The following is a 25,297-nucleotide window of genomic DNA, read 5'->3' on the forward strand; positions in this document are numbered from 1 at the left end:
ACCAGCATCTCGCGACGAAGATGTATTGATCAGAGTACAAGTACGATATCTGCAAATTCATCTCGGTATCGACCAGTGACTACGGTATCTACAAGGCAAGCGACGAGATCCAAAAGCTAAAGTAGGGGCTACAAGACAAGCAACGGTATACGTGATGCGGGGGGATCTTATGATGGGAGTAATATGTTAGGGGCTATACAAGAGCCAGTATACAAAATCTGTCTCCCTCTCTCTTTCCTCTTCTCCCTTCTCTCTTTCTCTCTAATCAATACCCGCCCTCCCTATCGAACCGCATCCCCAACTCTCGACCCGTTAGAGCCTTTTCAATGATGTCGTACGTCGCCACGACATCCCCACTGTCGACTTCCGGTGCCGGCTGCTCCATCATCGAGGGGGACGGCAAGGGGAAGAAGGGGGATGGAGGGGTCGAATCGGGCGACGTGCCCTGCAGGTCCGCAACGGTCAGTCCGCTCGCCATGGCCGAGTATGACAGCTTGGAGGGTGATGGAGGGACCATGCTTCCGTACAGGGTCGACAGGTTCCGCCCGGGGTCGGTGCTGGTGATGGGACTCCGGAGACCGAGGGGCAGACTGAGGCCCGCAAAGGACGTAGGTGTGGAGATGTACGGCGCCGCGACTCCCTCCGCCTGACTAGCCGCCTTGAGGCCAGTCAAACGCGACAAGATCCCCTGGATCTCCCACATGGGTGTAGAGGGGATGTCGCCGATATTGTCGGGGGAGAGGATGGGTGTCTTGCCGATGCTAGGCGTACGATGTGCCATTTGGACGCGGTCGCCCGCGGCCGACGACCGAGTGAGGGGTGTCTTTGGTGGCTGACGAGGGGAAGGGACCGATGGCATGGCAAAGGCAAGAGATGTCTGGGAGCTCTCCGCATCTAGGGACCTGAGATGGGCGGGTTTCGTCTTTGGCTTGACCTCAAACGCCGCATCAAGGGCGAAAGCGGGTGGAGGGGACATGTCCTCGTCGTCCTCCTCGGTCCAGGTTTGCTGGAGGCCGGAGGGATGGTGGTGCGCGGTCCGCTGGACGGTGGGCGGCATGGGGGAGGAGCTTGGTGATGACGCGGAGTTGACGAGACCGGGAGTCTTGAACGCCGAACCCATTGGCATCGCCTTGTGGAGCTGCCGCTCCCGCTCGGGGGTGATGTAGTGATCGTCGAGCGACTCTTGTGGGAGAGGCGCCAATGGCTGTGGCTCCTTGACCCGAACCCGCTTGGGCGGCGCCGTAAAGACGTTCTCCTCGTCGCCATCAAGCGGGCGTTTTGACCCGAACCGAGGAGGGACCATAGTCTTGGGCATGGCGTCATCGGCGACGAATAGGGGTTGTGGAGCGGGATGGGGCGCCATGCTGGAGGAGAGATTACGGTAGAATGGGGGAGGGTGCAGGATCTTCTGTGCCACCTTGGGTGGGGTCGCCTCGGGCTCCGGGGTAGGATCTGGGCGCTGGAGGGGTAATGGCATTGGCTTTGGTGGGGGCGGCGGGACCATTGGTGCGAGGACAGAGGGGCCGGCGTGCATGTAGTTGGAGGGACCCGGCGCATCCGACATGACCGACGCGGCCCGCGTTGGTTCGGGCGTAAAGTCGTCAACGACCTTGCGCGCCTTCTTGCCTTTCTTGGGGACATACTCCCTCCCTTCCGCCTTGGCCTTTGCCATCTGCTCAAGCTCCTTTGCCCGCTCGTGGAGCGTCTGCCGACACACAGCGTGATGCGCGTGGTTCTGGGGGAAGTTTTTGATAAACTTGTCCTCGGCTGGCCAGTGGATCTTTTCCTCCTCGTGGATGATCCAGATCCCGCCCTTGCCGGGAGGGAAGTGCTCCGTGCGGGGGATAGTCTCAAACATCTTGTGGATGGAGAGGTTGTGTCGGACCGAGTTCCGCCAAGCAGAGTTGTCGGTTTTGAAGAAGGGATAAGCGGTCTCGACGTAGCGGTAGATGTGCTCGAGCGAGAGACCGCCGGCCGAGCATTTGAGGATGGCTTGACCGATGATGCAGGCGAAGGAGGGGGCGGGACGCTCGAGAGGGCGTGGTCCCGGCGGAACACCCTCGACTCCGGGGTCCTCGGCGACCTTGGCAAACTTTGCGCTGGTACGGCCGCCGATGACTCCCTTGAGCTTGATAGCGGGGACGTTCTGGCGCCGAGGGGCCGGCTCGAGTGTTCTCTCGAGAACAAGCTTCTTAGTGGGCTTCGTAGGGGAGTAGACGTCCTCGTCGTCACTGGCCGCGGCGACGCGATCCGGAGGGGAGTATTCTGAATCCGAGGAGTTCTCGGTCATGACGGTCGACGCGAGAGAGGAAGGCGTGATGAGAGAGGGAATCTTGGTTTGGGGGGTATTGAGAGGATCGGCCGGAGGGGAGAGAGCCGATCTCTGCGTGGGGGCTGGACCGAGGGCGCGGGCTGGGGAGATGCCCTGTGGAAGGGTATAGTATTGCTGTCGAGTCAGCCGCGATCAGAACTAGACATGGATAGACTTACTCCTCCGTCAAGCTGGAACTCTCCGTGACCTGGAACGTGACGGACCGGGGTACTGGCAGGTGGCATGACGAAAACATCCTGGCTCGACGCGTCGCCGGCACGGGCTGGAGGGGGCTGGAGGGAGTACTGGCGCTGGCCCATAGATGGTCGCGAAGCCGCTGTGATGCTGCCTCGGGAGGATGTGTGGCGACGTGGAGGAGGTCCGGGATGCTGGTGGTGGCCCATGGGTGCTGATTGGACATACATGCCGTCCGTAGGGGATTGCGAGTGGACGTGCATCATGGGGTATCCGTGCTGCCCCATCATGGCGGTTGGCGAGATGTGGGATGGGCCGACCATGTGATATGGGGTGGCGCCGTGCATGTAGTGGGCGGGGATAGAGGTGGGATGAGGAGGGTGTTGGACGTGATGCTGAGAGTGATAAGGGGTGATTTGGGTGTACGCGTAGTTGCCTTCTTGGATAGGTAAGAAGTCCTCCTCGTCTTGATCATCAGGGATACGTCTGGGCATACCAGATGAAGCCATGATAGCGACGCCCCCGGGCATGGGATAGACGACCCTCCCTTCTGCCATCCCATTGACGGCGCCCCCCTGTCCCATCTCCCACCCGGTCATCGCGTCTAGCGGGAGGGATGAAGTGTAGTAGCCGTTGGACTGGGGTCGAGCGGACATGGGGCGGCTATGGTATCAGCATCTGCCCATCATCTCGTCAGCCAAGACCGGACTTACCTTTCGTCATATCCACCGATAGACTGTGCGGAACTTCCAGGTCGGGACATTGTTGCGCAAACACTGAAGGTGCGAGACAGGTGTTGAAATCTGTCTTTGCGATGCGCGCGCAGTATGTATAGGAGGAGGGAGGGTGTCGACGTGGCAGTGCGACCCGAGTCGGATAGGGGGGAAGACCGGATTACCACCCGCTCGTATAAGCGGATGTTTGCGAGAGGGCGAGTCTCTCTCTTGAATGGGGGGATTTCTGCGGGAAAAGGGGGTCGGGCCAGCCGAAGGTCGTTAATAGCGTCGTTTCACGATGAGACGGTGTCGACCAGCGGCGAGGGGAAGTTTGGAGAAGTGAGTCGAAGAGCTGACCGAATCAGGTCCGAGACCAAAATTGGGCGAGGGCGGGGTCGAGATGTAACGCGTCAAATTTGACCCGCTGATGCACAGCTTGGGCGTGACGTGACGCTGACGCTGACGCGAGACCTGCGCGTCTGGTGATGTGATGTGAAACGCTAATGAGCGTCCGTTATAGCGTGGAATTGAAATGAGCAAGACGGCCAAGATGTGGGTGTAGAAGGAGTGAGATGGATGTGAAAGATGAAGCTGAAGGGGAAGGGGAAGCTGAAGCTGGAGGGCGGCGACGCGACTTACTATTCCTTTCCTTTTGCTCTTCGCGATCGCCCATTTGACCCTAGCGGAAGTAAATTTATTACCACAATGAGCCAAAATCAAAGCGAATGACGTCACGCGTCAGTGTGGCAGGCATGTGTGGCGAAGCGCGAAGGAGAAAGCCATCCTTTGGTCTTGGGTCAGCCTGATCTGCACCTCCTAATCGTCTTCATTAACGCTACAAGTGAGCTCTAGGTACGAACCGCGGCTCAAGAATGGCTGCGAGGATAGCTTGCATCACTTTCAACACGTGCGGGAGATAGTAGAAAGTGCATGATGTCTACGGCCATATCAAGTGAAATCTCAACAGTGTCCATAATCAAAGTGTCCAAGTCTAGCTGAGAGCCAAAGGAAAGTGTCCAGACAGGTTCTTGTAGCAGTGAGGAAGACCCTTCTTAAGCTCGCTTCCTGCCGAAGAGCGAGACCTCCTCCCTCTTGGCCTGGCAATTGACCGGAAGCGGCTGGCCGTTGGAGATGGGGATAGGGTAGGACGAGTTGACGATGGACACCGAGACGCCGTTAGGGAGCTTGCCGTCTGGAGTGTCAGCTGCCGAGCCACCTATTGGAAAGAGAGACATACCGAGGACCAAAGACAAGGGCTTGTAGGCGCAAGTCCAGTCGAAGAGCTGGTTGATGGTGGTGGCGCCAAGCGATTTGGGAACCATGGCCATGAAGAACTGGATGACGGCGGCGACGGGGGTGTTGCCAACTGCGGGGATAATGAGGTCGACGATCTCAAGTGCGGCAAAGAAACAGGTGTTGCAGACGATGTTGGGGTTGATGGAGGTGGCAAGGGCGAGAGCGGTCGAGTTCTGGCCGCTGACCAGACCGGCGAGGTAAGGGACGGTGAGCTGGGTGCCAAAGTAGGCCGAGAGCTGAGTGGCGACCGAGGTGAGGCAGAAGGTACCGTCAGTCGAGTTGTAGATGGGGTTGCCGACGATGGGGATTGGCGGCGCGCCGAGGAAGCCCCCGTACGACTTGGCGGTGTAGGGGTCGGTCCTGGTTATCAGCCTTGAACTGTATTGGGATCCACTCAGTACTCACGTCTTGAGGCAAAGAACCTCGCGGACAATGGGGTAGGCACTGAAGATGTCGATGATGGTCTGGGCGGCGATACCATCCTTCTTCAGGTCCTCGGCGCAGCCCTGGGCGACGGTCTGGGCAGCAGCGGTAAGAGTGGCCTGGCTGCAGGTGGGGTAGTTGTAGCAGAGGTCGGTCTGGAATTTGTCGAGGAAGGGGATGATGAAGGTGTTGGTAGACAGCACTGCAGGTCAGCGAAGCTATCGACAAGCTGACAGATGGACGTACAAGGGAAGAGATCGGCAAAGGGGAAGCACTGAGCGAGAGCGCCCTGAGTGGCCACGCCAATGACGGCCTGCTGGCACTGCGGAGAGAAGCTGCAGTGTGTCAGCTATACTCCTATCCCGCTCTCACGAATCCCGCTCTCACGACCGAGACTTACCTGAGAGGGCCGATCATGGACGGCAGAGGCGGAAGAGCGCTTTGGCCCTGAGCGAGGGCGGATCCAGCAGCGAGGACAGCGGTGGCGATGGCGATGTGAAACATGGTCGGTGGAGGAATGTGGAGTGGGTGGGTGAAGGGCGGGTGGTGGTAGATGCGGTGGTGTATTTGAGGAAAGAGGATTATGGATTGAGATGATGAGGGGAGAAGGCTGATCTGGGCGTCTTTATATATCTCTGGGCATTGAGCTGACAGGCTACTTGTTTAGATCTCGACCTCAAGCAGTAAACATCTGTCGCAAGCACGATGCGACTCCCGGCTCGTCCGAAGTGTATCGCACGCACTAGCATTTAGTAGTGCGTACATTCTCGAGCATACGGTCCGGCCCGATCTCCCTCGTGGTGCGATCTGACGATACGTCGGTACCATCCTACCGATGCGCTGTCAACATGCTGGCATAGAAGTACGACGCTGATCGACATATGTCGGATCCATCGGAACGGCATACTCCATTCTTCCGGGTTACGAAAGTGGGGTACGACAGCTGTACGACCACCTGTGCGACGCTTGATCGGTGTTTGGCCATGTTAAACAGCTCACGGCTATCTGCCTGTTTAGGCCTCAGGCTCATCCCCGCGCCTCAGTCAGTACACACGCGCATCGGTGCATGTACTGGCGCGTGTACTAGTCTATAATCGGGTCTTCCAGCTACGAATCGATCTGTGTTTCAAGATGTTTCATCAGGCCCACCGAGCTGCAGGCTCTCGACTGTGCATGCGATACGTCGCAGTCAGTCTGGCTGAGCAATCTTGGAGCTATGAGAACCTGCGTGATTGCTTGCTGATATGAACTCTCACTAGCGAGACTATTCTCGCGCACATGCACCTAAAATGCTCCTTCGGACAGCGGCGACGCCCAGTCTTTTGACACAGGTTACGAACATGCATATCATGACAACGGATAGTCCCTCACATCGTGTCAAAGTATTTGCGATATCTTACACGTTTGGTCGGAATGCCAAGGGAGGGGCGGAAGACACATAGGATTCCGAGCTGCGTCATATCAGCGCTGAGATCCCTTCAGCCTCCGGCGTGAGGCGGTCTTGGAAAGCGCTCCACACCATGGGCCGTCTCGCCCCAAGTTGTTCGTCGCGTCCTTGCTTTTGCCCCTTGTCCCAAATTGGCCAAATCCCCTCCCCTGCCTGCAAAGCACAACTCGTAGCCCGTTCCTCAATCTACTCGACTGACAGCCCTGTGACTGACCTCGGTCTCGCCATCTCCCTACATTTGCCGCCACCTGCCCAAGAATCATGATTGTATTGACGCCCAAGATCTATGTTGCCTCCCTCATTGTCTCTCTGGCCGGCTTCGTGAGTACCTCTAGTGCTAGTGACTAGTCACCACAGGCGAGTGCTGAGTCCTGACTGATCCACGTAGCTATTTGGCTACGATGCGGGCGCGATCGGACCCGTCACCGAGATGCCATACTTCTTCCACCTGAATCCCATTCCTCGCGGTATGGTCGTTGCGACCGTGAGCATCGCCCCCATCCCACTCACTCGCGGCTCACGCCAGTCTAGATCTTGTTCTCTGCTTTACCCTTCTCCCTCGCGGCTGGACCCCTCGCAAACAAGGACGGACGCGTCCCAATAGTCGCCATCGGCGGCGTGCTCGGCATCGCTGGAAACCTCATCTTCTGCTCTTCCTTCTCGCTCGCGCAATTTATCGTGGGACGAGCCGTTGTCGGTGCTGGTCAGGGGTTCTACTTCACCATCAGTGGTGTCTGGCAGGTCGAGAGTGCGCCTGATGCTGTCAGTACCTCAAGTCATGTCTTTGTCTGCGCAGGCGCTGACAGTCCCAGATTCGGAGACAGATTGGCGCCATGACACTCCTCCTGTTTCCCGTGAGTGCGAGAATCCTGCCCTAAGTATAGCTGAGTAGTGCTGATCAACCAGTTCGGCCTCGCCAGCGGATACTTCATCAGCTACGGCACGGTCCAAATCGACTCTACTGCTTCCTGGCGCCAGGTCACAGGCGTACATGGCGTCGTATCCCTCGTCATGACTCTCCTACTACTGGTCTGGTGAGCCCTCCTTGTCATGACGAGTACGGCACTGACCACAGGACAGACTCCGCTGGTTCCCGAATCCCCTCGATGGCTACTCATGTCAGACAACCCTGCTCGAGCTGTGCAGGCCGAGATGCTCATCAAGGCTTACGCGCGGACGCCTGAAGAAGAAACAGAAAGCTGGCGCAAGATCAAGGAAGACGTCGAAGTTGAGCGTGGAGCATGCGTCGAGCTCGTGCCTACGCCAGGCACTCCGGTATCAGCAGGTCCTGCCGCCGTGACAGATCGACCGCACAGCTCAGGGGTACGACAGCACCGCGCAAGACGAGGGTGGGGTACAAAAATCAGCAAGTCCAACTACAGTCGTGCTCTACTTCCGGTGGTCAGCTGCGCCCTCGGCCTCGGGCATGTATACTGGCTGATGGAGTCAGGTGCTCAGTCTCATGGTCGCTCTCTCAGGTATTGATGCTGTTCTCTGGTACGCACCCCTCTTCTTCTCCCGCGTAGGAGTACAGCTGCGCCTGTCGACGTTTGTCGTGTCGGGCATCATGGCCGTGGTCATGATGGTGTAGGTGACAGTTCACAACACCCTGCGTTCTACAGCTCACCATCCACATGAAGTTTGACAGCACTGGCGCATTGGTACCTCATCGACCGCATCGGGCGGCGCATCAGTATCGCCATCGGCGCACTCGGTATGGCCGTCTGCTTGTGTAAGTTGTCCGGTCCTGGGAGACTCTGCTGTCAATCAGCTGATATCTGTAGTCATCATCGGAGCTCTCGCTGCAAGTTCCGTTACCAACTCATTCGCTGTCCAGTGGAACAGTATCTGTCTCATCATCCTATACACTGTTTTGTGAGTCGTGACACGAGGAATCAGCTGATCGTCCGCAGTTGTCAAGTCTTCTTTGTCGGTCAGATCCTCGTCGTAGCTGGCGAGATCCTGCCAAACGAAATCAGATCCACCGTATCCTCCTTCGGTCGAGCAGCACTAACCATCGGCAACATCATTCTCGCCGTCGCTACGCCAAGATGGTTCGAAATCAGCGATGTGTCCGTCATGTTCACTTTGGGTGGCTTCAATCGTCAGTATAGACATCGCCTCAACGCGGATCGGAGCTCAGACTGATGGTCAGTCTTCTCGGTCACTTTGGCCATTTTCTGAATTCCCGAGACGCTGAACAGCTCGCTCGAGGAGATTGACGCCCAGTGGCAAGACCGCCAAAGGCCCGGCGCGGGAGAAGTGACACTGACCTCTCCTACAACCGATGCCCCGCCCCTGTCTCGGCCGCCCACCAGAATGTCCCGCGTCGCGTCGAATGACGAGCGGGAAAAGGCGGTCGCGGACGTGTAGGCACAATTGTACAGTGAAGCCGGGGATAGAAGGTGTACTGGCTGTTCGAGCTTATGTACCGGGAGGTCTTGGAATAGCATGGTGAGTGAAGTAGAAGTTGGGAGCGGAACTGTGCAGAAGGAAACGCGATACGTACAGCCCTGTTATCCCAAAATGCATATATACAACCTTGTCGTATCGTCCTGTTCATCGTATGTGAAAGCCTACTTGGGCTTATGAGCTGCATAATCAGCTTTGAGCCTTCCATTCTCCAAGTAGAGCGAAACCCACCATCTTCGTTCATAAGCGTTTCCTCCTCGATACACTCATCCACCCAGCTCGGCAGCACGATATGTTTCCGCTTCGGCTCGCCCGTCTTGCGCACCAGCTCGGCATAGCGGTCCGAATCCTCATCGTCCGTGATGATATGGGTGAGTTTTGGGTCGGCGATGGAAGTGGTGATATCGCCGCCGTTCTCTCGTAGGAGTTTCTCCGCAGCGGCCAGTCTGACGTTGGGTCAGCGCAGCCCGAGAAAGAGACAGAAGGAGCAGACGTACCGCTCGATGGCCTCAGCAGGCGGATCGGACGGTGCCAGACCGTTCTTCTTCGCATTTGCCGCTGAGTCGATGTAAAAGGTGAGATGCGTGAAGATCTGGATTTCAGCTCCATCCAGATAGTCCAGCCAGCAGCGAGACGTACAGCTTCTTCATCGTACTCCCTGGCCGCGGCGCTTATCCCCATCGCAGCCTATGACATCAGCATCTCCCTCTCTAAGGCCGCTGGGATGGACTCGCCTCCGCCTTCCCATCACTGAGCGGCAGGAGACGCCTCTCGTCACCCTCCAACTCCGGCTCGCTCTCATGACTATCCGCAACACTCGGCGACTAGACCATCAGCCTAGTTTTCGCTCCAGTTTAAGCTCTTGAACTCACCCTGAAATCCCGACGATTCCAATCCAGCTCGTCATCCGTATCGCTCTCCTCCTCTCTGTCCCCCTTAGTCGTCTGGGAGGCCGAATCGGACGATCCCTCCCGATACAGCCCCCACTCCGCCTCGAGCTTCTGCTGCGCCTCGGTCTTGTCCTTCGTATCCCGATGCGACCGAATCGTCGGATCTGGCGGAGCTGGCCCGGCTGCCTCATCCCCATCTTCAAACTCCTCGGCGTACTCCTCCTCTGGTTCTGCCCCTTCTTCCTCCATCCCGTCATCATCATCGGCGGCGCCGTCCTTCCCGCCGCGGTCTCGGACCAGGCTGGTCTGGTCGTATTCGGCCAAGGTCTTGCTGTAGTACCGGCCGTCTTGTGTCGATTCCGAGGCATGCACAAGAAGTCTAGACATCAACAACCTCCCCCTCGTTCCTCTTGAACCCGGAGGAGACTCACTCTTTCAGCAAAGGAAGGGGTTTCTGGCGCTTGATGGACTCCAAGATCCACTCGGGCTTGATGATAGACACACCCTTCCTGATTTGAGCCTTGACAAGAGGATCTGCTTCGTTGGCCCCACCCACTATCACCAGGCGCTCTTATCCGAAGCTCACTCTTGTTGTCCGGCGAGATGACATACGCCGTCAAGTCCGATAGCTGGGCCTGCGTGAAGTCTCCGCCATGTTGATGGACCATAGCCTCCAGGTCCGGCTTCTTGTATTTGGCGCTCCCTCGGGGAATGTCTACTTGGTCAGCAAAACTCACCCTGCCCCAGAAGGGATACGCACAGAACGTCATGTCGGTAAAGATATGACTTGAGATGTCCTCCTTGGACAGCTTCTGGCCCTTGATGCCCTCCATGAGCTGGACCTTCTGCTTTGGTCAGCTACAAATAGGGTCCAAGATCTCGATGTCCTAACTCACCTTCCGAGGGATGACCTTCCGCTTTTTCCTCCTTGACCTGCGTTATCAGCTCCGCCGTGCGTCATGGCCGTTACGAGCTCAAGAACTCACGATCCAGTCTGGTCATCCCTATACCGCTTAGTCGGTCCATTGAGTAAAGCCAGAAACTCTGAATAGATCAGCCACCGGCCACCCAGCAGTCGACATACCGTCCGCGGAAAGGCAATTCCACATGTCCCGATCCTGCGTATCGTCGCCCGTCGGATGGTCCCGGCTAGCTTTGTCCCAGTAGATGAAGCGACACCGTGGGAATCGCATAGTGTAGCCGATCCCAAAGTTGCCATCTGTAGGGACGATCTCGGAGCCTTTGACCTCGACGACGAAGGACCTGTCATAGTCAGCTCATGTAGACGCCAAGCTTAGAAAGTAGGCGGTATAACCCGACACTCACTGCTTGGGCTCGATGTAGACATCAGCCGCGAGTTGTCAGCTGACTTCCAAGAGCTGGATGATGTGATCGGCCACTCACGCTTATCGTCCAGGCCTGTCGGGCCTAGCTTGAGCCACTTTGGCGGATTCTTCCTATCGAACGTCTTCATGTGTACACGATGTTTCTTCCTGTCTGATCAGCGACGGTCGCGACGCCTTGCACAGTTGGAGCAGGACCGAACTCACATGATCCACTCGTAATCTTCATAGCTCATCCCCGAGCCGATCTTCAAGAACGAAGTGAACCTACCATCAGCTCGGACCCCTCTTCTGTCCGTGCAGACTCACTCTGGGAACTCCATATCCCCATCGTCTTCCTGCTGCACCCTCAATCCACATAGAAGACTCGACACCTTCCCCGTCCGACCGCCCTTGCCCCACCATCCGCCCAAGACCATCAGATCGAGATTCTCGCCCATCTGATCAGAGTACCTGAGCCTCATCAACCTATACTCCCAACCGCTTTGCAACAAGACTTACTCAGGCTTCACTTTGACCCAGCTCGCCCCTCGAGAATTCGTCTCATACACCGAGTCCAACCTTTTGACGACCAGGCCTTCCCCTCTAGTCAATCAGCAGGTTCCCCGGATACGTTACAGACACGCTAGATAAGAACCCACCTAATCTCCAAGATCCGCTCCATCATTGCCCGAATATCTTTCCCTGTCCTCCCGATCGACTCCTCCGCAAACTCCAGTCTCCCCTTGTATGCCTCCAGATCCGGAAAGATTCGCTTGTCCTGCAAGGTGCGTTTCCGTTCCGAGAGGCGAGTATTGGTCAAGCATTTGTCATTGAGGAAGAGAATATCGAAGATCTTGACTGGAACCATCAGCTGCCTTACTCGCCTTCACAACAGAGCTAAGTCGGGCCTACAGCATGGTCTTGGCGAGTTCTCGTCCCCACCTCGATCTATACCGTCAGAGGGGTCATTATCGCAAAGGGGGAGCTTACCAAGAGCGGCGGTCTTGAGCGTTCCAAAGGCAAGATACTTCTCTAGTACTGGATCCCAGACCAGCATCTCCCCGTCAAGAATGATGCTGAATCGATCAGCAATGTCTGGTCAGTTTCGGGAAGGAGAATGACCTACTTGCGAACACCATCACTGAAAGCGCTAGAGATATGCTGCGTCAGAGACCCTTCTCCAGGATGAGCGCCGTACATGTACGCTACCCCAAATCAGCCAAAATCCCGTGATTTTACCATTCCAGCCCATACCAGACTCACTGTAGTCCTTGGCCTTTCGGGAGCAGTAGTACCACTGTGCCCCATTCCCCCTCATGTGCAACTGCATCCGCTCTCCGTCTAGCTTCTCCTCCATGAGAAACCCGTCTCGCGGGTTGTTGACGAGCTTGGCAATACCGTCATGGGAAGAGGAAGGGGAGCGATAGCAGAGTTGAGGCAGGAAAGAGCGGAAGAGCTCGATACTCGTTTCCTGGAAGGTCAGTATTTCATCGAGGAGAGATGGAGCGAAGGGGGACGTACATCCTTTGCAAGGCGGAGCTCGGGCTTGTACAGCGTCCAGCACACTCGCTTGAGGTCCGAGCAGACATTGAAGAGGTCCGCCGCATCCGGATGAAAGACCGCCAGGACGCCCTTCTCGCGGATAGATATCCTCAGATCTGATACCATCAGCCCCATCCCCGACCAGTCGACAGCTGGCAGTACTCACCCTTGAGTATGATCCGTAAAATCCACTCCTGCTCTTGCGCCGTACACTGCTGATTGATCTTACGCAGTATAGGGACATACTCGGACTGCTTCATCCGTCCGCCGGCGAGCTGGTCCAACAGCGAGTTGACAGCGTCGACGGTAAGTTGACCACCCTGGACGGTGGACCGCTTTTCGATTTCCTGCTTGCACAGATTGGCGAAGTCCCCCGACGCGTTAGACTGAGTCTATCAGCTCTAGACCTCATTCAGCAAGCAGATTCTCACCTCCCCTTCGACGGGCTGCTTCCACTTGATCAACCTCGTGGCGGTTGCCGAGTGCCGGTCGAGACCGAGGACTTCGATGTAGCACTTGGCAAGCATGGCTTCCTTGAGGTTGTACACTGGTCTCTCTCTATCTCTCTGGCTGTCAGTTACTCATACAGCTCCAAGAGCTGTGGCTGACCCGACTCACATCAGGCAGTAGGAGCCGGATCAGAGGGTACAGGTCATTCCCCACTCTGGCCCGCCATAAATCAAAGAACCGCTTCAGCGTCTCCTTCCGCTTACTGACTTCCTCGCTTCTCAGACGGTCCATCATGGTACATAGTAGCTGGAATGGTGGCGTCGAGTACCGGTTGATGCATTCTCGGGGGCGCTCGAGGGTGGAGACGACCGGCGAAGGAGCTGCCTGCGAGCTCTCGCCTTCGCCCTCGGCGGCGGCTTCAGGGTGTGCGGGAGCGCGATTTCCGCGGTGCCATCCTCCCGGCATGATGGCGGCGTTGGTCTCTGTAGGTCTCTGAAGCGAAGGCTACAGAGATGGTAGTTGAGCAAGACTTGCAATTGACAGCAAGGTTGCCAGCTGCTGCTGCAGCGCGATGGACGTCGAGGTTACGTCACTCGGGTTGGACCGACCCGCTGCTTGCCGTGGTAGACCGAGTCTCTTGTCTGCCTTCTATAGTAGGTAGATGCATTAGGCCACAGCGTATCATACAGAAAGATCTACTTGGTAGGGACAGGCAGAACCGTGTTGAAGACATAGTCCCAGATCTTTGATGTGACGCCAAAGCCCAGCTCAAAGTCTGCTCCGTCAGCTGAGCTCGGACCTCCGGGCAAGACGGGGACTCACTCTTGTAGTGGTGCGCAAGATGGTAACGCTTCATCTCGGCCATGTACTGCGGCAGCCGGGTGTGGTGGAGCGCATAGTGCATGCAGTCGTAGAGCATGTAGAAGGTGAACGCGCCGGCGATGATACCGTTTGCGACGGCTTTGGGGAAGAGGAGGTGCGCGAGCTTTGTGAACGGAGCTTGCAGGCCAAAGAAAAGGGTGGGTGGCATGACGAGTCGGAGCTGATCCATGGGCAGATAGTGGTGGATGCCGTGAAGGAGGAAGTGAAGGAGCATCGCCCAGTTCTGGTCCGGCAGATAGTGGTCGACGTGGAAGAGGAAGCGGTGGAGGGTGTATTCGAGGATGGTCCAGATGATGTTACCGGCAAAGAAGGCAGCCATGGTCTTGCCGAATGCCTGAGGGGTGGGGACGGGAAGCGCGGGGAGAGGAAGGGTAAGGAGTTGTGATGCGGAAATGGATCTGCAGCGTTAGCACACCCACTTATCCGTAATTGGCTGAACGTACTGATCGGTGAATTGAAGGATCGACAAGGCAAACATGAAGATGGTGATCGGACCCCAGAACAGGGGTACGACATACCACTTGGTCCTGGTAAGCATCTGTGGATCAGCCTCAATACCGTTGGTCGCGAGGCAGAGCTCGGACCCACCTCTAACGCATCCCATTGGAATAATCTCGCGCTTTCCTTCAAGTGCCGTGGGTTGTGTACTTGCGACAAGTAGTACTCCTTCGTCCATGGCGCTCCCCATACCTGCATAAGGAGGGGTTTTGAGAGATCGAGGAATTTATTGCGGTTGTAGTCGGCCAACGCGTCGGTCTCGTCGGGATGGAAATCTTCGTGTGCGACCCAATCTGTAAATCAGCACCAGCTTCTATTCCGAGTTTGAAGTGGAACAAGCAGACTCACCCTCGCTGACAATCTTTTCATCCCCACCCAACTCCCCTACGCGGTAATCCTCCATCATATCGTACGCGCTCCTCGAATGGACGTGACTATCCTCGTCTCCCATGACTACGCCCACGTCCTTTCCAGCGTACTCGAGCATGATATCGTCACCTCCAGGGTGATCGGCGAGGAATGGGGTGACATCGTAGACTTGTCCTCGGTACGACATGTAGCATGAGGATCGGGAGGCATCTATTTTTACGTGTCAGCAAGTGGCAAAAAGAGCGTATATCAAGCAGGGCTTACGGTTGGACACGTCTGCCAAAGCAAAGATGCGGTTGCGGGACATGGTTATTGATTATAATGGGTTGTAGAATGAGTGTGAGTGTGATGGGTATAGAGAACAGAATGAGAGGACAAGAGGATGATCGCAAATCAAAGCAAAAGTCAAAACAAACAGCGGCCGATGACTCAGAGATCTCACTCCACGTGGCAGTCCACGCAGTTCCCACTCAGACGCGGTTTACGTCAGCTATTGCCGCTACGGCCGCCGCGCCGCGTTTCATCTCGGCTGCAGTCGTTTCAGGTTGATCCCGCTGCGTTTCACCTCATCCCTCGCTCAGCTGCCACACGCCTCACCGGCTGTCCCTGCTTTGGCCTTCACCTTTGTACAGCCCCTAGGTGAGGGTGTTTGACACTGCCTCCAAGTGCTCGAGACGTGTAAAGGATCAGCTAGGGGTGCGTAGGGACGGGCCTCACGCGTAGGGTCCCTTTGCCCCTTTGAAGGCTTTGGTATGACGGCCATTTGCCCAAGCTGCCACCTGCGTTCCTTTCATGAGCTCACCCGAAGGGGCTGGTGATGATCTCAAGTATCTTTGTCCCAAGTACGATATAAGTGGGGCTTGTTCTCCCCAATTCAGTTCCCCATAAGCAGTACCCTGATCCCCATTCAAATTCTCATCTTCCCACAAGCAGTGCTTTGACAGCATCTAGCGCGACATTCCTTTACTCACTCACTTTTCTTCCATCATCAAGACCATCATGAAGCTTGCCCTACTCGCACCGATCGCCACCAGCGGGATTGCCTGGGCTACACCATCCCCCCAGGTTCCCCCGAAGGCGCCCATCAGATGCGCCCGGCCGGATACATCAAAGTATTATATCAACGGTGAATTGACACCCATTCCACAAGGTCAGATATGTCAAGGTGAAGGCGAAGCAAGCGTGCTTGTTGCTGGTAATACGTAAGTCAGAGTCTTCAAGACTTAGCTCTACGAGACTTGGGCTGACTTGACAGTCCCCCGCCGCTGGTCGATACTCCTGCCGGTGCGGGAGGTGGAGGCGGGGGAGGTGCTCCAGCCGCACAGCATGTCTCACGCATCAAAGCCAAGATCCCCATGCCTGCCGGAGGTGCACCAGCTGGCATCGTCACATCTTGCCCTTCCGAGAAGGCGACAGTCACAGCCAAGTACACGCCTCCGACCCCCACAACGGCCAACGCAGACAACAAGCGACTGATCACGTACTGGAGTGCATGGCATGGTACAGGCATGTCCGCAGCTGCACTGCCAACCAAAGACCAGCTGATTGGAGTGACCCATTTTATCCTTGGTGAGCGTGGAAGGGAGGGTTGCTAGAGAACGAGGCTAACCCTCCAGCTTTCTGGAACCCCAAGACCCTCGATACCTTTGTCACTTCAGTCAATAGCCTGTGGAACGAACAGACCGCTGTGGAGTTGAAGAAGGTCAACCCAAACATGAAGGTCATGGTCGCAGTCGGCGGTTGGGGACTAGACGAGTTCTTCCGGTTCAATGCTACCGATGAGAACCGGGACAACCTTGCCGACGTCTTTGTGGAGTTTGTCAAACTATTCAATCTGGACGGAATCGACGTTGACTGGGAGTGAGTGGTCTGTCCAAATACTGTGTAAGGATCGAGTACTAATAGACTTAGGTATCCGGTCGGCAATGGCGCGACCTACCTCACAACTAGGCCAAACTCCCCCTGCGACAAACGCAACAACGTCCTTCTCATGCAGTCCATCCGACAGAAGCTGGACGCAGCCAAGCCTGGCTACGTCCTGAGCCTTGCAGTACCCGCACTGGAGGGCGACATCAATCTCGCATATGATGAGGATGCCATGAAGGAGATCGACAAAGTTGTCGATTTCTGGAACATCATGAGCTACGATGCGATGAACAGACGCAGCGAGACAACGTCACATCACGCTGGTGGTGGTGTGATCGACAATACGATCAAGATCTACTCGCGGGGTGTCAATCCGAAGAAGATGAACTTCGGATACCCCATGTACGGCAAGTACTTTGACATGGCAGCGGTCCCCAAAGATGCTTGCTCGGCCGCGAAGCCGATCGGATGCAAGATTCCCAAGGGCGCCTTCGAGTCGACAACCGGCGTAGATACAGGTATGTCTGGGGTGCTCTTCTTCAACAACGATTTGCACGTCAAGGACGTCATGGGAGAGATAATCTTCCCCATATTTGGGAGTACGAAGATCGGTGGGGCCGCAGGCTGGACTGCGACCCAGGCGAAGGGTGTGCGAGATGCCTCCGCACTCGCTACCTCCTACTACGACGAGACTCAGAAGGTGTTCTACACGTGGCCGAGTCCTACGGACGTCTATGACAGTTGCAAGCTCCATCTACCCAAAGTGGGAGGCGTCATGGTCTGGTGAGTTCCTGCCATTTCGCTCTAGCTTGTCATACTTCTCACAGCTCGAGCTGATCATTAGGTCTATTGATCAAGATGACGGAGGCGCAGCCGGTGGTACCCACTTCACCGCGTTGCAGAAGTGTCTCGCAGGAAAGTGATAATTGCCCAGAGTGGACGAGTTTGTACACCCTCGGACACCTGTATTTGTATCGTCTGTAATTGTATCAAGATATACCCAAGTACCGTACGCATGCTCGGCCATTCTCCGCATGTTGGGACACCGGCTCGTACTACTCCGTCCTCCGCGTAAGCGAGTACCATCAACGTGGTGACATCGCAGACACACAAATCAACCGTGCAATCCGACAGTATCAAGGTTGAAAGCTACCCTTGATCACTGATTTCGGACAATACATAAGAATGTTACCTGGAGACGTACTACGAAGTACATGCCCGATCCTTGCTCCATACCGACTGATTCCGGAACTCTGAAGAACGGTGAACATCCAGTTTTGCCGAATGAATCGGCACCTCATCTTTCATCCTCTTGCCAGTCGATGCGTCGTCAGCGTCATGCTCTTGCTCCAGTAGAATATGCTCCGCCTGCCTCATCCCCTCCTTCGCCTCCCTCATGATGGTGTCCACCACACTGCGCATTGTCGACTGTACGAATTCGCTGAAAGCGTGAGCAGCGCGCAGTTCAGCGTCGACATGTGCCAGCCGCGCCAACGTCTCTTCCAGGCCCCACCTTCCTTCCTCCCTGTCCTGCTCCGACTGCTGCAAGGCGTGATCCAGCTGGCTGACCCTGCTCTCGGAAGCCTGGAGCGCGGACTCGTACCTGCGCAATTCGTCCCAATGGCGATCAATCCGGTGTTGCTGGGAAGCGATGATCTCGCCGCGGAGATTGTACTGATGCTTCCAGTACGCAGTAGTCGCAGCATCGTCTTCGTACGCGCTGTCTCCGTGCCAAGCATCCGGGATGGATGTCCCCGTAGGCTGAGGCTGATCCGTGCCAGAGTCAGACGGGAGAGGCGGGATGATGGCGGCTGAGGGGTCGAATGACACCCGATTTGCCACCGGTTCTCGGATGACGAGCGAGCAGGAGGGGTCAGTAGGATCGGGCTGGCGAGTCGTCTCTGGAGGGAGAGTACTGGGCCGTTGCTGTTCTTCTTTGGAAAGAGAGGGGTAGCGATGGACAGGGCCCTTCTCGTCGCAGTAGGGGGTGCCGGGCCGGGTGGCGCAACACGAGGAGCCGCCTTTCGTGGAGTCGGTTGGGCCCTGAGTGTAGTGTATGGTCACCATGCTTTCGACGCTGTCAATTGGACGTGCAGCCGAGGATGAAGGCCGCGGGTGTATGGTAAGATCACAGATACAAGGTAATATGTATAAGACCGGGGAAAGGGCCCGCAGGGAGGATATGTATATGACTCCCCCCTTCCATGGCCTGAACCTGCCCCCGTCAACTATCCTTTCACCCCAAGAGTCACGCCTTATCACCTGCCATAGTCATCCTTGCAGTCATCGGTGACTTCAGACGGAGCAATCTCGGTCTTCGGCGCTTTGCCCGTTGCAGGTGTACAGTGCTTTCTCGCAATGTCAGATTGAGTCGATCTTCATTTGAAGGTAGTTCCATTGTCCAGCCGATAGGGGGGTCCAGACCCTTTATCTGTGACCATTGCGGGATATATGTAGTCTCAAATGCGATCATTGTATGTATCTCGCGCTTTGAATTCTCCTTAAGTATCGTGGTGACGGGTCCTTGCTAAATGAGACAGACCTGTAAATAAGCTGGGAGGGATGTCATGCGGTAGGTCTCTTTTGCCCAGTTCCGTATATGGCACACATTGCATACGATCGACTATAGCCTATAGACAATCTCGCTCTCTGCCAGACCGGAACCCATGTTATCAAGCACACGAGAAGGCTGCAGCATTGTGACGATGCTGTTCGTCGAAAGTCACCTGGTCATCTGTCCGGTATAAGCGCCTAAACAAAAATCGCTGGAGACACAAAAGGTCCAAGGAGGGCTCACCTCGGGTAGCGTAGCCGAAGGGCTGTACGCCTGCACCCTCCCTTCCCGGCCTCGCAGGCTCCACCCAATTCGGAGCATGCGTGTCCACGCTGCCATTCGCGGTCGTGGTCGTGACGTGACCGGCATCACTGAAGGGGCTCGGCGGCGCAGGTCCAGGCGGTGTAGGCCGCGGCAAAGGCGGCAAAGCAAACCACTCAGCTGTACTTGAGGACATGGCATGGTCGGCAAGACCGTGGATCGTGGCGAGAGACGAGTCGACAAGCAGATTCGCGAGCTCTGCACATTTTTTCCAACCCGCCACGGACTTCGTCGCTTCTTTCCGGGCCGTCTCAGTCCGAGCAGACAATTGCTCCTCCAGTGAGTGTGTTCTCTCGGACTGCTTTGCGTTGGTCTCGAGCAGATGATTCTCGTACTCCCCGTGTTCCTGGATCTTGCGGCGCAGTTCTTCGGCGTAGAGCTCGGAATTCGAGCAGTAGGTGGACCATCGGGAGAGTTTTGCACGACTGGCGGCCAGCTCTGTCTCAGCTGCCAGGGCTCGGCTTTGCCATTTGCCGACAGACTTGGGTATCCTGTGAAACGTGCGTGCAGTGGGATCGCCGGACTCGGGCCCCTTAGCCGTTAGTTTTCGCCAGTCAATCACGCAATATAGGTACTGATCGCTTACGAGGTCAGGGTGTGCACCTTCGGTCGACATCTTCTCCGGCTTCTGATCCGAGTCTGATTCGGATCTGGGTGCGAAGGTGACTCGCTTCACTCCCATGGTGCTCTCACGGGTAGCTGTGAGCGGGACGTATGGGTGGGTGTCAGCTCCGTCAGGAGGACACTGATCGATGCTGACGTAGTCAGTATCCGATGTGACAGACATGGTGCTGTATGGTATTGAGCAGGTAATTTGTGAGTGGGCCAAGGGGGACCTGAGCAACGGTGGGTGGCAAAAACGAGGGAAGTGATGAGGAAGGCGGAATGAGCAGGACATTCCCTCCCTTTTATGTCTGTGTATGGGGTACGCGTACGGTCGAGTCGTCCTTTTTCTACGAAGCTAGATCCACGGCCGGATCATCAATCATTAGCCTCCCTTGTCCTCGACCTCGTAAATTGTGAGTAGATCTCGGTGAGAGCGGCGACCTCGCCGTATCGTAGCTCCTAGAGTGCTCATCAGGAGTTCGTGAAAGGACCACTCGCGTTTCAATATACTGTGAGTGGCTTGAGAACAGATCCTGGAGGCAGTTGGTGGCGCTAGATCTCGACTAGATGAGTAGATTAGCCGCCAGCCGGCCGGATCTCGCCCCTCTGATCGGGCAAAACGGCGCTAGTCTGCGACACCTGCAACTCACCCATCCGTGGGATATGCGCATCCCTAATACATCGCCCGTAGATACACATCTCCGACATGGCCGCACAAGACCTTTTTTCGCTCCGCCAGATATGGTATTTCCTTTCCTTGCCCTTCCACCGCTACCCCAGGTCTGCCGTGATGACCCCGCCTTAGCTCACCCCATCGCCGACCGTCCCGCTCCGAACCTTCTTGACCGCCACCATCCCTACCTCCCTTGCCTGCCCTACGCTAGTAGAGCGCTCGTTTCCCAAGCCCCCCCTCCCCACTCCTCCCCTCATGTCCACCCCGAATTCGCTCAAACCCCCTCCATCCTTGAGCGTGGCATAAGATCCCCTCCTTGACCCCACTCCATGACTCTGGTCCGAGCCACCAAGAGAAGCAGACCGGTCCCGGAGCTTCGCGATGAGCGATGCCGAGCGGTCTCGGAACACCTGGCTCGCTCGCCGCACGGAATTCGGGGTGGAGTGGGCGTGCGAGTGGGACGACTGGGAAGCGGGTACAGTGTGCGTGGAGTAGCTGGATGAGCGTGAAAGAAGGGCGGCCGAATCGTCCGATATGGAGGTGGTACTGGTGGCCTCGGTACTGGCTCGGGTCTGCGCGGTAGGCGACGCCAGGCCAGCATCCTATATGTCCGAAGCTGCCGGATGAGGCTGGTTCTCCTTGTCCGAAGCTGAGCCGTGATGCGATCCGTCCGCATATTGTGGAGATGAATCGGTCGAGACGAGAGCGTGCAGGGCGGTGGAAGAGGTGCCAGCTGTGCTAGGTTCCGGACCTGGAGTAGGAGGTGGGCGGTACGCGCTCGGCGGCGCGGGCGTCAGGGATGACGAGGACGTCCCGCCTAGTGCCGCAGCGTCGCCTGTCCCTTTTGCGCCCAGAGTTGACGTAGATTCCGTATGCACTCCGCCGAGCTCGGTGCGGCTCCGCGTCTTCTCCGTGGCGGGTGTCCGACTCATGGGTGTGTAAAAGAGGTCTTGACTGCTGACGGATTGCCGAGCAGCCGCAAGACCGCCGAGACCGACGGCCGAACGAGGGTCGAGGCTATTGACCGAGTCCTGCCCGGCCGTAGTAGGCGTGACGGGATCGGACTGCCTAGTGGGCTGGACAGGCGTACCATTGACTGGCAGAGTACCTGACTCAGGTCGGGCCTGCACAGCAGAGGGTGTGGCCGGAGCGAGGGTAGCCGGACGGGTTGTCTCATCCGTCTCCGTCCGGTCCAGCGGAGGCGGAGTGACGAAGCGGATAGTTGAGCGAGACCTGGATGGCTCGATCTGCATGAACGGATCCGCCGTAGTTGGGCTGAGCATCTCCTCTCCTCCTTCCCCCTCACCCTCCTTCTCTTCCATCGCCCCCTGCCTGCTGTATATCCATCCGACCGAGCGGGACGCCTCGACCCCCTGCCCTCGATGGTGAGCCCTGCCCTACACTCGCCGTACTCCTCAGCATCGGGCTAGGCGCCCCCGACCTCGGCCGGCGAATCATGCACAGCTCAAAAGCGTCTTGAAGCCTGTTTCGCCCCCGCTCGCGCCATTCCCACTTGAGATCTGACTCCGCTATCCAGCCCTTCGACGGAGATTGGGTATCGGCGGGATCGCGACGGGTGGGTGTTGCCACGGGTGTAGTCGGGCGGGTATCGGTTGGGGAGGAGGTGGAAAACGAGTCGAAGCGGGACCGGAGGCGAGATTGGCTTGGCCGTCGAGGCCGGGAGAAGGCCCATAGAATGATAGCAGAGAGAACGACGACGAGTAGACGCAGTGCAGTCAGACTGCCGAAAGCCAGTAAGACTCCGTGCGCGTACATGGTGAGCCGGCCGGTCGTGGGAGTCCAGAATGCGGCGTCTCGGATGCTGCCGTCATCCCCGCTGGAGAAGGCAACGAGGAGGACCACTGCGAGACTGGCGCGGGGTAGGACTGGACCCAAACCCGGAAGAGACTGGATCGCCAGGTGGGCAGTCTCCGGTAGAATATCCTTGGAGTGGGGCGTGCGCAACGGAGAGAGGCGGACGTAGAGGAAGAAGGCGAAGTGCTGGAAGAAGGAGAGGGAGAGGTGAAGAGTGGCGGGAAGAGACATGTGGATGGGCTCGATAGCGGGCCGAGCTGATGTGTCAGCTAGGCTATGACCACATCAAGCAAAGACGACGCACGTAATCTCCACCTTCTCCAGAACTCATAGCAAAGTTCCCAGCCTATCCAGACCCCAAATACCGAGATCAGCCAGCAGACCGAGAAGGCTGCCGCAGCGAAGACCCATGTCCGCGCTGAAGCCGAGTCGGGCGCTGTAGAGGGATTTTGTGCGCATCTGCAAAATCAGCACATGCTTGCGAGCCGAGAGGAAAGATGAGGATGTACTGGACCAGCATGTACAGCACGTTGACGTCGAAGAACTGGTACATCAGCTCGATCCTGCGCGGGACGGCTCGGATACATACCAGCGATAACAAGCCCCATATAAGCCATCCCATCCATAGCATACCCCAGCTGGCTCTCTGGCCCAGACCTCCTCCAGCAATCCCGAGATTCAGCTCCCGCTTTTTGAATCTCGGTATCTCCACCAGTCCTTCTTCTTTGCCCCACATAGACGACCTCTCTGGCGGGATGCCATTCAGCTTCATTCCGGCGGCATGATCTCGGACGATGAGAGGCGTAGGGGCTCGGCTCTGCGTAGGAGTAGCGGACGGAGAGGGAGAAGGGATCCGAGACGAAGACGGCGCGAAGCGATTCGGAGTAGGATTGAGGAGAAGAGGAGGGAGTGGAGCGGGTCGATGCGAGGCTGAGGAGAGACAGCTGTGTCGAGCTGCGGATGGCGACGGGGATGGCTGTCGGCGAACGGAGTTGCGGGGGTGGAGGGACGCATCGGGAGCGGGAGTCGATGGTGCGAAAGCGATTTTCAGCTTGGACAAGGAAGATCGCGACGCAATTTTGGCTGTTCGTCAGCGAGGGACCTCTTGGTTCGAAGAAGGTTGAAGCACTTACAGATAATACCACCTGGCCCCACCCTGTTCCTTCTCGCTGTCTGCGCCCTTCCGCTCCCGAAGCGTTGACTCATGTACACGGCATCATCCCCATCCGCCCCTCGTGCCGCCTGACCGGCATCCATGATGCCTACAACGGTGGCGAACTTGTTTACGCTATCATCAACGAGCGCTCCGTGGGGATGATGGAGCGCATGGACCGATATGCGTTCTGGTGGATACACGGTAGGATCCTCGGGAGTAGTGGAGATGCTGGGATGGATGATGTGAAGAGTAGGCGGAGGAACACTCGCCCTTCGACCGTCGGCAGGGTGCGGCGCCTGGTCGAATATCGGTATACCAGGGCGAGCTCGGAGAGGAGCCGGCTTATCGTTCCCCTCGCTCATGACTCGCTTATGCCCCTCCTCGCATCCCTCTTCCGCCAGCGCCTCCCGAGCACCACTGATGCTGCTCGGTGGCGGCGTGCTGTAGCTCCTCCAGTGCCCTCCAACCCCTTCCCTCCTGACCTCTTTGACGGAGCCATAGCGCTCGTGCGTTTTGATCCCACCTTGGAGACCCGCCAGCACCGCCTCTTTCCTCCTCTGTGACTGCCTTCGCGCCGACGACATCTCTGTGGTAGGAGAGCTGGGATTGTGGAGAACGAGATCGGCGGTGGGCGAGCGGGTTCGATGATACTTCCTGGAAGGTGACCGGATTGGCGTTTTGTCGGGGAACCGAGCAGCCGGAAGCGAGGCACGGAAGTTGCGCAAAGCCGTCCGGACGTACTCGAGCGATGTGAGACTGAGCGAGGAGTTGTTTCGATACCTACGAGGACGATCCGTAGCGGGACGTGACTCGGCGTCAAGCCTTTTTGGTGGGGTGCGACGTGGAGAGCGAGGAGGTCTGATAGGTGGGATGGAGTGGTTTTGATTATAAGAGGGGTCGTGCGGGGCGTAGCTCCGTTCATTAATGGGCGACAGAGCCGGTATATCGTGATCGTGAAGGGTCGTTATCGTCACCGGGTCTGGGGATGAAGGGGAAGAGGAGGACGACGGGGAGGAGGTAGGGAGAGGCACAAAGAGATGTGCAAGAGGAGGAGAAGCGGACATTTCTGCTGCTAGGGAAAGGGATGGCCTAGGTTGAGTGATGCGGCATGGGAGGTCTGTGTGGCGGGCTGTGTGATTTGTGTGTGTGTGAGGACGCCGAGCTACTTCTAGGTTCAAAGATGGCCGTCAAAGAGGTGTCAGTATGAACGCAGAGAAGGTCAAGCCTCGCAGAGCACTTCCCGGTGACTAGCATCTCCTGAGTATGTGAGCTGCGTCTCGATGTGGGCCTCATGTGAGGGATAAGCAACGGTCGCGAAGGCAAAGTGCCCAACTCGCGCACACACACACGCTCGAAAGAAGGTTTGCCTCCTCCGAGCACCGCGTTTCAAAGGTCGTACAACGCGCCACGAGGCTCTTTGCCCTCCGTAGCTGTAGCTGTCCAAGGGAGTCCAGTGAGGCATGGTAGAAGGAGAACGAGCGATGGTAAGTTTTGTGACGGTCAAGAACTTCGCCAAAAGGCCTTTTCCAGCCTGGCCTTTTCTCGCGCAG

General features: G+C 57.0%; 8 protein-coding genes across 8 annotated transcripts; 2 read left to right on the forward strand and 6 right to left on the reverse strand.

The window, feature by feature from the left end:
- Nucleotides 1-265: 265 nt before the first annotated feature.
- Nucleotides 266-3,269, reverse strand: MKK02DRAFT_44427 (putative fork head-like protein XFD-2; the record flags this gene model as incomplete). Its single annotated transcript, XM_053092926.1, has 3 exons — nucleotides 266-2,446; nucleotides 2,491-3,169; nucleotides 3,220-3,269. 3 exons carry the CDS (start codon nucleotides 3,267-3,269, stop codon nucleotides 266-268), a joined length of 2,910 nt encoding a protein of 969 aa, XP_052945505.1.
- Nucleotides 3,270-4,274: 1,005 nt separating this feature from the next.
- Nucleotides 4,275-5,445, reverse strand: MKK02DRAFT_33086 (uncharacterized protein; the record flags this gene model as incomplete). Its single annotated transcript, XM_053088644.1, has 5 exons — nucleotides 4,275-4,414; nucleotides 4,460-4,878; nucleotides 4,924-5,143; nucleotides 5,188-5,276; nucleotides 5,342-5,445. The coding sequence occupies 5 exons, from the start codon at nucleotides 5,443-5,445 to the stop codon at nucleotides 4,275-4,277; spliced, it is 972 nt and encodes a 323-aa protein (XP_052945506.1).
- Nucleotides 5,446-6,649: 1,204 nt separating this feature from the next.
- MKK02DRAFT_44429 (major facilitator superfamily domain-containing protein) lies at nucleotides 6,650-8,572 on the forward strand (the record flags this gene model as incomplete). The annotated part of the gene is made up of 9 exons (XM_053092927.1): nucleotides 6,650-6,709; nucleotides 6,777-6,872; nucleotides 6,920-7,150; nucleotides 7,201-7,242; nucleotides 7,295-7,422; nucleotides 8,029-8,120; nucleotides 8,173-8,263; nucleotides 8,302-8,492; nucleotides 8,544-8,572. The coding sequence occupies 9 exons, from the start codon at nucleotides 6,650-6,652 to the stop codon at nucleotides 8,570-8,572; spliced, it is 960 nt and encodes a 319-aa protein (XP_052945507.1).
- A 94-nt stretch (nucleotides 8,573-8,666) lies between these two features.
- Nucleotides 8,667-13,472, reverse strand: MKK02DRAFT_26561 (ATP dependent DNA ligase domain-containing protein; the record flags this gene model as incomplete). Its single annotated transcript, XM_053087218.1, has 22 exons — nucleotides 8,667-9,246; nucleotides 9,298-9,403; nucleotides 9,687-10,069; nucleotides 10,122-10,224; nucleotides 10,277-10,405; nucleotides 10,451-10,535; nucleotides 10,587-10,623; nucleotides 10,677-10,734; nucleotides 10,775-10,966; nucleotides 11,095-11,183; nucleotides 11,241-11,300; nucleotides 11,343-11,486; nucleotides 11,535-11,618; nucleotides 11,675-11,873; nucleotides 11,928-11,963; nucleotides 12,006-12,091; nucleotides 12,142-12,220; nucleotides 12,279-12,486; nucleotides 12,537-12,673; nucleotides 12,724-12,949; nucleotides 12,989-13,123; nucleotides 13,176-13,472. 22 exons carry the CDS (start codon nucleotides 13,470-13,472, stop codon nucleotides 8,667-8,669), a joined length of 3,453 nt encoding a protein of 1,150 aa, XP_052945508.1.
- Nucleotides 13,473-13,702: 230 nt separating this feature from the next.
- Nucleotides 13,703-15,063, reverse strand: MKK02DRAFT_44432 (uncharacterized protein; the record flags this gene model as incomplete). The annotated part of the gene is made up of 6 exons (XM_053092928.1): nucleotides 13,703-13,782; nucleotides 13,830-14,287; nucleotides 14,333-14,427; nucleotides 14,478-14,680; nucleotides 14,736-14,966; nucleotides 15,021-15,063. 6 exons carry the CDS (start codon nucleotides 15,061-15,063, stop codon nucleotides 13,703-13,705), a joined length of 1,110 nt encoding a protein of 369 aa, XP_052945509.1.
- Nucleotides 15,064-15,755: 692 nt separating this feature from the next.
- MKK02DRAFT_33089 (glycoside hydrolase superfamily) lies at nucleotides 15,756-17,545 on the forward strand (the record flags this gene model as incomplete). The annotated part of the gene is made up of 5 exons (XM_053088645.1): nucleotides 15,756-15,958; nucleotides 16,012-16,325; nucleotides 16,373-16,616; nucleotides 16,668-17,405; nucleotides 17,467-17,545. 5 exons carry the CDS (start codon nucleotides 15,756-15,758, stop codon nucleotides 17,543-17,545), a joined length of 1,578 nt encoding a protein of 525 aa, XP_052945510.1.
- Nucleotides 17,546-17,958: 413 nt separating this feature from the next.
- Nucleotides 17,959-20,284, reverse strand: MKK02DRAFT_33090 (uncharacterized protein; the record flags this gene model as incomplete). Its single annotated transcript, XM_053088646.1, has 6 exons — nucleotides 17,959-18,036; nucleotides 18,057-18,537; nucleotides 18,585-18,665; nucleotides 18,885-18,974; nucleotides 19,305-19,356; nucleotides 19,420-20,284. 6 exons carry the CDS (start codon nucleotides 20,282-20,284, stop codon nucleotides 17,959-17,961), a joined length of 1,647 nt encoding a protein of 548 aa, XP_052945511.1.
- A 1,094-nt stretch (nucleotides 20,285-21,378) lies between these two features.
- MKK02DRAFT_44435 (uncharacterized protein) lies at nucleotides 21,379-24,811 on the reverse strand (the record flags this gene model as incomplete). The annotated part of the gene is made up of 6 exons (XM_053092929.1): nucleotides 21,379-22,154; nucleotides 22,189-22,848; nucleotides 22,896-23,050; nucleotides 23,101-23,135; nucleotides 23,181-23,674; nucleotides 23,725-24,811. 6 exons carry the CDS (start codon nucleotides 24,809-24,811, stop codon nucleotides 21,379-21,381), a joined length of 3,207 nt encoding a protein of 1,068 aa, XP_052945512.1.
- Between the last annotated feature and the right edge of the window lie 486 nt (nucleotides 24,812-25,297).

This window comes from Dioszegia hungarica, assembly GCF_025882075.1.
Source record: "Dioszegia hungarica strain PDD-24b-2 chromosome Unknown MKK02contig_8, whole genome shotgun sequence".
NCBI classification, from domain to species: domain Eukaryota; kingdom Fungi; phylum Basidiomycota; class Tremellomycetes; order Tremellales; family Bulleribasidiaceae; genus Dioszegia; species Dioszegia hungarica.